This window comes from Mandrillus leucophaeus, unplaced genomic scaffold, assembly GCF_000951045.1.
Source record: "Mandrillus leucophaeus isolate KB7577 unplaced genomic scaffold, Mleu.le_1.0 Scaffold433, whole genome shotgun sequence".
NCBI lineage: Eukaryota > Metazoa > Chordata > Mammalia > Primates > Cercopithecidae > Mandrillus > Mandrillus leucophaeus.
In genome coordinates, this window is record NW_012104621.1 from 636,823 (window position 1) to 647,038 (window position 10,216).

Here is a 10,216-nt window from a genome sequence, read left to right on the forward strand (position 1 = left end):
CACAAACACAACACAGGGAAGACTAGTCAATCCCCCATTCAGAGCAGATGTATGCCCACCCAGCAGCTGCTGAAGTGGGTATGAATGTCCCATTCATTTATTCCTCCCTTGAACGTAGAGATAAATGGCAGATGTTCTCTGTCCTTGGAGAGCTTCCAGCACAGAGGAAGAGGACAGGAGCTCAGTTGAGCAAAGGCCACTCCATAAATAGGCCACGGATTTGAACCTCAAGCTTTAACAGTTAGGGCAGTCATAGATAGTCTTTCTCCAAGCTAAGGGAAGGTGAAAGCCCTTTCTCCAGACCTCTGGTGGGCCATTACAGAGCAGAAGGCAAGGTGGGTGTCTAGAGGGAAGTTCCATAAATGACAGATGGGATTTTTAGGGAGACAGATTTCACTTCAATATTGCGTGCAAGGGGGTGTAGCAAGATGTAGAACTCTGCAAAGATGGGAATTCAGATACTGAGCAGACAAAAAAGAATGATAGAGGATTTGCTGTCCTGCTGTAAACCACTATATAACTTTGACAAATTAAAGAAAACAGCTATGGACAGGTACTGGACAGTGTTCTAACACAGGGCTGTGATCCTTGAGAGTGTCAGGGGGCACACAATGTGAGCCCCACATCTACCCAAACTTTCTTCCTGGGGACACTTTCCAGGCCACTGTGCAGGGAGGTGGAGGCCAAGCAGTCTCACTGGACAGAAGAGGTAGACATCAGAATTCAAGACTTAGGCAGAGATTTGGGGATCTAGGACAGAAAATGAGGAACCACAGAGAGGGAGTCCCACAAGTCTTAGACCTTTGGCTGACCCTGTACTGCACAAGTACAGGGCAAGACTTGAGGGCAGTTGCTGGGAGGTGAGAGCTGAGCAGAGATTTGGGGCTCACACCGTCCTGATGAGATTTTAGAGTTCAGGCCCAACCAGAATGAACCGCCCCAGCCCCCCTGGGGTTCTTTCTCCAAGCTCAGTGACACTAGGATCAGCCAAGTGGTTGCAGAGGTCTGAGTTTGAGCTCCAAGGACCCCTCCTGTATGCATCTAAGTTTTAGTCATTCCAACCATTTCCATTGTTCTCCTAGCCCTAATGGTGGTAGCTGCTTCACAGTTGCTACCTCCAAGTTGCCTAATTAATAATAATTCTTCTTCTTCCTTCTTCCTTCTTTCTTCTTCTTTTTTTTTTTTTTTTTTTTTTTTTTTTTTTTGAGACAGAGTCTGGCTCTGTCATCCAGGCTGGAATGCAGCAGCATGACCTTCGCTTATTGCAACTTCTGCCTCCTGTGCTCAAACTATCCTCCTGCCTCAGCCTCCTCAGTAGCTGGGACTACAGGCATGTGCCACTATGCCTGGCTAATTTTTGGGTTTTTTTGTAGAGACAAGATTTTACCATGTTGTCGAGCCTGGTCTTGAACTCCTGAACTCAAGTGATCTGCCCACCTCAGCCTCCCAAAGTGCTCAGATTACAGGCATGAGCCACTGTGCCCAGCCAATAATTCTTTTTTTTTAAATTATTATTTTTTGAGACAGAGTCTTGCTCTGTCACCCGGGCTGGAGTACAGTGGTGCTATCTTGACTCACTGCAACCTCTACCTCCTGGATTCAAGCAATTCTCCTGCCTCAGCCTCTCGAGTAGCTGGGACTATAGGTGTGTGCCATCATGCCCTGCTGATTTTTGTATTTTTAGTAGAGACAGAGTTTTGCCATGTTGGCTAGGCTGGTCTCGAACTCCTGACCTCAGATGATCCACCACCCTCGACCTCCCAAAGTGCTGGGATTACAGGCATGGGCCGCCATGCCTGGCCCAATAATTCTTTATATTACATACCATTTGTAGGCTTGGCACAGTGACTCACGCCTGTAATCCCTGCACCTTGGGAGGCCAAGCTGGAAGGATTGTGCCAGGAGTTCAACAGACTGGGCAACACAGTGAGACCTCTTTTCTACTAGCAAAAACTTATAAAGTTTGCTGAGCATGGTGGTACATGCCTCCAGCTACTCAGGAGGCTGAGGTGGGTGGATCACTTGAGCCTTGGAGTTCAAGACTGCACTGAGCTGTGATCAGGCCACTGCACTCCAGCCTGGGAAACAGAGCTGTTGCTTGCCTGAAAAAGATAAAAAAGGGAAATGAATTCTATTTGTCATCTGACTAGGCCTGAGTGATCCAGCTAATAGAACCAGGAGTGGTCCCAGGAAATAACTGTCAAAGATGGGTCATAATCAGAGAACTAGAAAGCTTAACTACAAATATGCTTCAAAAATAATACAAATTATTTATTTAAATGATAAATGAGAACACGTTTCTTGCAACTACAGGGTCAATATTGCTGAAACTGACACAAAAAAATGTAATTGTGTGTGTTGCATGATTATAAGTTGAATTCACAGGCTTGCCAGTCTCTTATGTGAAAGTTAGGGAATGAGAACCTGAGACTTGGAATGGGGAAATCGGGGTGGACTCAGATGAAGCTGAGAATCCTGAACCCTTGAGTCATTCTGAGCTTCCTTTGCCAATGGAAGCAGCTTGCCTGTCATGTCTGAGAAGACTCTCTTTCCCTTGCTTAAGGACTCTGTGTTAAGATCACCCAAGGCAGTTGCCTTGCAAGGGATACCTTTTCTCCTCTGGCTTGTGGCCACTAGACTCTCAACTGACATCAAAAGTCTAGGCAGTTGAGTAGGGCACATACAAGATTTGCCCTGGGAAGATTTAGCTTCTATACCAAAAAAAAAAAAAAAAAAGGCAAGATTTTGCTACATGACATTGTAGAAACCTGGAGAATATATGCATGAATAGATTCTTAGGGTATTAGACCAAGGAAGGCAGAATAGAATTTAGCATCAAGTCAAATTTATTGATACAAGTGCACTGATCAGAGATTCTAGATTCAATGTGTTAATTTGTGCAGGGGGAAAAGGCTCTACAGTTTACTTAGCTGCTTGAGTGGAACGGGGATTCAAAGGTGACCTGTATTTAAAGATACTGAGATGCCAGAACATCCTTGGTGTGTTGTAGGGGATGGGATAAAAAGGCTTAGGGAGATGTTGGAATCGATTTGTTGTAGACAACTCGCACACTCACCTACCCAACCAACCACTACATTCTCCAGGGGGGCCCAGAGGACATTCCCTTCACTATGACATTGGGAAATTCATTAATGAGGGGACCACTACTGTCCTTGAAGACTTGGTGGTGGCTCTCTTCTTTTGGCCACATGTGAAGATAAGAGATGCTACCACTGAGCTGGGCTCCTTAATCCACTGGGAATCATGGGATCGCAGAATAGCAGAGGCCAAGTGGTAGCATCCAACTGCCAAGGGCAGAGCAGGGCACATACATTGTAATCGGCAGTAAGATGGTGAGCATCACTGTGTTTTGACTCACAGGAATCTTGGCATTGGCTAGTTGTCACAGTGTCCCTAGGACTGAAAGAGATGGGCATCCTACTAAAATACTGTGTGCTCCATATAACAGGGAAAACTCCACACCTGGTGTCCAGAGCCTGTTTTGAATCACCACAGTGGAGAGCCAGAATTTCTTGTCCCATTTTCAGACCTAGTATTAACCCAGAGCCTCTTCTTTGAAAGGATGGCGGGGTCCCCTTAAAGAAGGACTCTTTACAAATGTATCCTATAAACCATCCTGTAAGCCCCTCCCCAGAGGGACCTCTGACCATTTACGAGAGTGACCCACCATAGCCCACAGTTAAAGTCGGGGCATACAGCGCTCAGGGCCCAAGTTCAGATCACAGAGCACACATCCTGTGGTTACTTCCCCACTTCCTAAATAGAATAGTTGCACTTGGCAACCAGCAAAATCCCAACATCAGCTCTGTGACACAAAGTGGAAGCCCCTGGAACTTCCTTTCTGACCAGGAGGGTAAAATATCTGCTGCCAGTTTCCTCACAAATAATTGACAAAGAGTTCATCTTGCCAACGGGAGAATTCACTTTCTTAGAAGGCAGCACAGCCTAGTCTCATAGGAGGAAAGCACTTGCCCCCTTTTACATGCCTTTGGCCCTTTTCCTTTCAAAATAATAATGTGCCATTCTTGTGCTAAGAGCATTTGATTGCTTTCTGATCCAGATCAACAAAAAAATTACACAGCAAGTCCTTATTTAACACCGTGGATAGGTTCTTGGAAACTGACTTTAAGTGAGACAACGTATAACAAAACCAATTTTATGTAGGCTAATTAATACAGGCAAGAGGTTGAGTTCCTATGGCATATTTCTGGTTATAAAAACATTACCACACTTCTAAATAAAAACCCCAAAGACTTCTAATCATAAACATTAAAATGAATGTGAACATTTAAGAAAGGTTAATAAGAACAAGGTAATTATTTACTCAGGGTAGCGAAGGGCTGAACCGTATCTGAGCAACTCAGTGCCCAAGGCAGGAACAGACCATGACCAACACAGGGCGCACTCACGCACACCCACAGTCACTCACACTGGGACCGTGCAGACACGCCAGTTCCCCTCACCGGTGCACATCTTCAGGCATCCCACACAGACATCAGGATAATGTGCAAACTTCACACAGACAGTGGTCCTGGCTGGAGGTGGTTTCCTTTTTTCTCATCAATGTTGTAAAAAAAATCACATTGAATGTGACAGCTTTATTCAAGGATCTGCTATAGCTTTTCCCCCCACTTATTCTCAAATTTCTCCCGTATTGGGGAGGGGTACAAGTCTCAGTTCATCTTTCCATGTCACATCCCTAATCTGTAGATTCGCTGATGCATTAACTCATTTGTTCTTCATCCAGCAAGCTCTCAGAAGGCTCACTCTACACCTAGCCTGTGTTGGACACTGGGGAGTAGCTGAGGAAGCCATGCTCTGTGTGCTCAAGAAGGTGGCCCAGGTAGGGTGGATAGGGAAGCAATTGTAGTGCAATGAATGTTACTATTGAAGAGTATTCAGGGAAAAAGAGAGTCAAGGAGAGCTCCTGGACAAAGCACTTCCTAAATTAAATCTCAGAGAGCCCATAGGTATTGGCCTGGAAGGATGATAGAGAGGCGGAATCCACATGGAGGGAACAGTGTATGGGAAGGTGTGAGGACCAGAGAGAGAACAGCACAGTAAAGGGCAGGAGCAAGCTCAGCACAGCTGCAGTGCTGTGTGGGGTGTGGAGACATTGGAGGGGAAGCCTGAGAGGTCAGTAAGAGCCAGACCACCAGTCTTTCCCAGCCAGCTGAGAAGCTTGGAAATAGTGCAACCTAGGCTTGGCCACGGTAGAGCAGGCCTGTATTGCTTTCTGACAGATGGACACTTCACAGGTGGAGGGGAAGGGGACAGCACATACCCACCAGGGGCCAGAGGATGAGCCTTTTGGAGAGTCCTTCTGGTTCTCCTTTCCTCTGTCTCACAGGCGGGAATGCAGTGGTGCAATCATAGCTCACTGGAGCCTTGAACTTCAAGACTCAAGCAATCCTCCCACCTTGGCCTCCCAAAGTGTTGGGATTACAGGTGTGAGCCACTGCACCTGGCCCTTCCTGGGGCTTCTATCCAAATGTAAGGTTTGTGCTGGGACCACCCGTAGGAAATTGCCACCTTGTGGGTAATGCGGGAATTACAGATCTAGAAATGACAATGTTCCTTATTTCTCAATTCAATATGTATTTCCTAATAATTACAAGCTGCAGTGCTGGAATAAGGAGCCATCTATCAGATGGAGAGAACAGAAATGCATACAGAAGTCACTGAATGTTCAGAGGTATGCCTGAAGCAATAGGTTGGTGAGGGAGGACATTGAAAGCTTCAGAGATGACACCTGCACTGAATTGGGTAAAAAGTGGTCTTTAGGGGCCATATTCACTTTCCATCCTGCAACACGGGATAGGAAAGGACTCATGCAAGGTCACACAGCTCTTCAGGGCAGGGCCGGGGCCAGCACCCAAGTTTCTGGGTATCTCAGCCCCGAGCTCGCTCTTATATATGGTTGGCCTTCAGTTTAAATGGATCCCACTCCTGGTGCTCTAGAAATGGCTTTTGCAGAATCTGATCTTCTGCTCCTGACTATTCCCAGGCCCCGTCGTGGTAATTGGTCACAGCCAGCTTTCTGATGCAGTAATCTCTTCCTTTGTGATCTGCATTCTGTCTATGTGAAACTGCAAAACACTAAAACTCTCCCTAGGGTGAATACTGTGCTGCAGCCAGGATCTTGTCCTCCCTGGGAAGAAGAAACAAGGTGTGTCCCAAGAGCGTTTATCCTCAGGAACTAGCATAGTCCTTGATGTGTAGGTACTTTGTAAATATTTGTGATATGAATGAATGAGTGAAGACAGGAGAGGTGGGTAGGCCTGAGAGGTTAGTCCCAGCTCTCCTGTGGGCTTATCCAGAGTTGAGTCTTCTCTAGAATAGTCTGGAAAGATTAGTTGGGGACAGATTACAAAGGTCACTGAATGCCCAGCTAAAAAGATTGGCTTTCTTCTACTAGCAGAGGGGAAGCAAACCTGTTAGAGAACAGGGAAGGAGCAGGATCAGAATATAGGTTGGTTTCATTCCTTGTCAAAGAGAGAAAAATAGTCCCAAGTCAAAACTCATATCTGTCCCAGAAAGCCATTGATATTACTTTGTGAACCCAAAAATATCGGAAACAGGTTTCAATCAATTTAGAAAGTTTATTTTGCCAGGATTAAGGACACACCTGTGACACAGCCTCAGGAGGTGCTGACAACATGTGCCCAAGGTGGTCGGGGCACAGCTTGCTTTTATACACTTCAGGGAGAGATGAGACGTCAATCAATACGTGTAAGAAGTACATTGGTTCTGTCTGGTGTGGTGGGACAACCCGAAGTGGGGGCTTCTAGGTCGTAGGTAGATAAGAGACAAATGATTGCATTCTTTTGAGTCTCTGATTAAGCTTTCCCTGAATACACAGTTTATGTGTGAGAGGAAGGTAGAGGAATAGTCACTTGTCCCTTAGTCTGGCTCATTGAATCTGCACTTTTACATAAACAATAGGGCAGAGGAAGCAATCAGATGTGCATTTGTCTCGGGTGAACAAAGGGATAACTTTGAGTTCTGTCTGTCCTTTGTATGGCACGTGTGAAGATAAGCCATCAATTTACATACCAAGGTGAAATTCGACAGAACTGTTTAGGGTAAAGACCTTGAGGCCCACGAAGAATTTCCTTGTGGGTAAATTATGAGAAAGGTATGTAGCTCTTTTTTTTTTTTTTAATTGAAACTTTGTAGCTATCTTGTTTAGAAATAAAATGGGAAGTAGGTTTGCCTGACTTAGTTCCCAGCTTGACTTTCCCCTTTAGCTTAGTGAGGGTCCAAGATTGATTTTCCATTCACAAGTTAATGAAGAAATTGCACTAGGTCTTCTAGATATCTGAGTTCTTTTGTTTCTAATTTCTACTTCTGGTTTGGTTTCTATTTCTAGTTTCTAGTTTCTATTGCTAGTTCTTAATTTAATAATTAAGCCATGTCTCTAGAGAATAACTAGAAGCTGGCCTGTAATAAGCTTACAACACTCAGGAAACAAGCACAACCTTTGTGATACACTGTTGAATTTCCTTCTGTGACATCACCCAGGCTGTGAACCCTACTACATATAGGGTCCCAGTACAGTAACTCTTCCTAACCTGGGTCTGGTGTAGTCAGTAATCTCTTTCCTCACTCTCTGCCAACTGCAGCACCATTGCATAACTCCTGGGAAAAAGTCTGTAGTGGAGTGCTATAGGGCTCTGTTCTATTCAATGTTTTTATTGGTAACCTAGATGAACTCAGAGAGAGTATTCAAATGCCCCCAAAGAAATTAATATACATTGGATAGGAAAAACAATATTCAAAAAGGCTTGTGTAGCTTAGCATGGTGACGAGAAATCAAATGTTGAAATGTTCTAGAGATACATGTCAAGTTCTCTGTTTGAGTTCAATGCAAAAATAAGAAAGCCCAAGAGAAGCGAAATGAAATCTATCATGCTGGTTTCAAAAGGGTCCAAGTCTGGAGCATGGCAGCCCCTCAGAAGTGAATCTTTACTACTATAAACCAAATATTCCAGAATTTTGCATTTTAAAACCAATGTCCAGAATTTAAGCATTTTAAAACCAATGTCTTAGCTTTTTTTCCCCCACTTTAAGGTGGCTGCCTTTCCAATGTCCCCAGAACGGTTGGTGACAACTCAATAATGATTCTTCCTTAATGGTATGAAGAGAGGAATTGTAAAATTGTGAGGAAACTTGCCATGATCATCCAAGAATTTAAAATATCCATTTGAAGTCTGGGAAATGGAGCCAGGAAGCACATTGCGGATGGGCACTCCTGGAAGTGATAGCATCTCTGCGTACCTAGAAGGAGAAGAGCTTTGCAATTATTTTCTATGAACCATCTGACAGAGATGTATCAAGAACTGCTTCTTTCAGTGAAGGAGACAGCCTGGTTTCAGAGGAAATACATTTACAGTGTTTCTTTGCTTTTAGACATCCAGCAAAAGAGGTATGTTGTACTCAATCTTTGTATTTCTCTTTCTCTTTTGTTTTTCTTTCATCATTTTCATTTTGACAATAAGTATGTATGGAGCCTCCCCTGTATCCCAGACATCATGCTGAATCAGATCTAGCTGTGGCTTCCAAGCCACTCTGGCCTAGAAGGGGGCTGTGACTTTGTGACTGTGTGCCCAATACCTGGCACATAGTCGGCCCCCAATGATAGCTAATGTTCACTGAGTGCTTACTGTCTGTCAGGCACCCTGCTAAGTATTCTATGTCTACTAGCTCATTTCAGCCCCACTGTCCATAAGGTTGGTATAGCTTGTCTTAGATAAAACTGAGGCTCAGAGAGGTGAACAATGAAATTTGCCTGAGGTTACACAGCTGAGAAATGATGGAGTTGGCCCTCAAGTCCACACTTGGAACCACTGCACCTATTTCTCCATAAGTGTGTGTTAAATGAACAAATAAACATATGACATAAAAGGATGTAGGTCAAGCCCAGACAGAAGATTGCATCATGGCAATCAGAAGATACTTCATGGCAGATTCTGCTTGAGGCAGGACTTAATGAACAAGAGCGATGCCGATCAGTAGAGGTGGGAGGAGCCGCTCCAGGCAGGAGTGAAGAGGTCAGGGTTGGCAAACACAAATGGCCTGAGTTTGTCAGTTATGGTGTCTGTTCACTGCCTCCATGACTCTCTCCCACTCCACCATGGCTGATTCGATCTGGGGTGTTATGGACCAAACCGTGTCTGCCTCCCAAATTCCTGTGTTGAAGCCCTAACTCCCAGTACCTTAGAATGTAACTGTATTTGGAAATAGGACATTTATAGAGGTAATTACATCAAAATGAAGCTTTATCCTTAAAATAAAGGATGGACCATGTGGTGCTTGCAAGTCCTCTACATTCTGTGCTGTGTCTGCTATGGTAACACCAGCTGCTAGAACAAATAAGCCCCACGCTTCACCAGCTTATTGCAATAGAACTTTGCTTCTTGCTCATACACTAGTCTGTGAGAGGACAGCCTGTGTAGAAGACAGTTTTGTCTGCATGGTGATTCATGGACCCAGATGCCTTCCATCCTGTAATTCTATATCCTTTAGAGCCTTAGAGTCCAACCAACAGATGGGGAAGGAGAAGGTGGGAAAGACACGCTTGTTCCTTGACCATCTTGGCATAGAAGTGACACACATCACTTCGGCTCACACTCCATGGGTGAGACCTAGTCCATGTCTGTCCCTAGATGCCAGAGTGGCTTGAGAGTATGACCTGGGATGAAAATATCCTTACTTTATGGAAAGGGAGCAGGAACACCTGGTGGACAGCTAGCGGGTCCACCATGTGGTTGGAATTCAGTTCTGAACTTGTCTCCAGCCTCTTCTCCCCACAAATGGGCTGCCTTGTTTCCAAGAGAATCTAGGAGCCAGTGTTCGTAGTGTATTGCCTTAAGGCAGAGTCCTAGTTTATTGCCTGTAATAATTTTTACACCTGACCAAAGGGGCCATGGCTGTTCGGCAAAGCTCCGACAGCTCAAGGGGATGCTGCCCACAGCAGGAGCTTGAAAGGGCCAGCAAGAGTCCAGGAGAGAGGAAATAGGAGTGTAAGTCCTACGTCTGCAGCATGAGAAGGGGAGCTGAATAGTCAGCAGTGTTCTGGAATGAGGAAGCAGACTGCCTGCTTGCTTTCATTTCTTAGGTAAATATTTGCTGGAAGTTTGCCTTTTCTCTGAGTTTTTCGGTGCTGTGACGAGAACTGGGCAGAACATCAGCT

The 10,216-nt window shown here is 44.9% G+C and overlaps 1 protein-coding gene across 1 annotated transcript in view; it reads right to left on the bottom strand.

The window, feature by feature from the left end:
• IGFBPL1 (insulin-like growth factor binding protein-like 1) overlaps positions 1-9,951 on the bottom strand; it is a 32,805-nt gene extending 22,854 nt beyond the window's left edge. Inside the window, exons 1-2 of the mRNA XM_011993774.1 lie at positions 9,940-9,951; positions 9,737-9,862 (exon numbers count right to left, since the gene is read on the bottom strand). Of these exons, the coding sequence (XP_011849164.1) occupies positions 9,737-9,862; positions 9,940-9,951 (138 nt within the window). The remainder of the gene's footprint in view (positions 1-9,736; positions 9,863-9,939) is intronic.
• Positions 9,952-10,216: the final 265 nt, after the last annotated feature.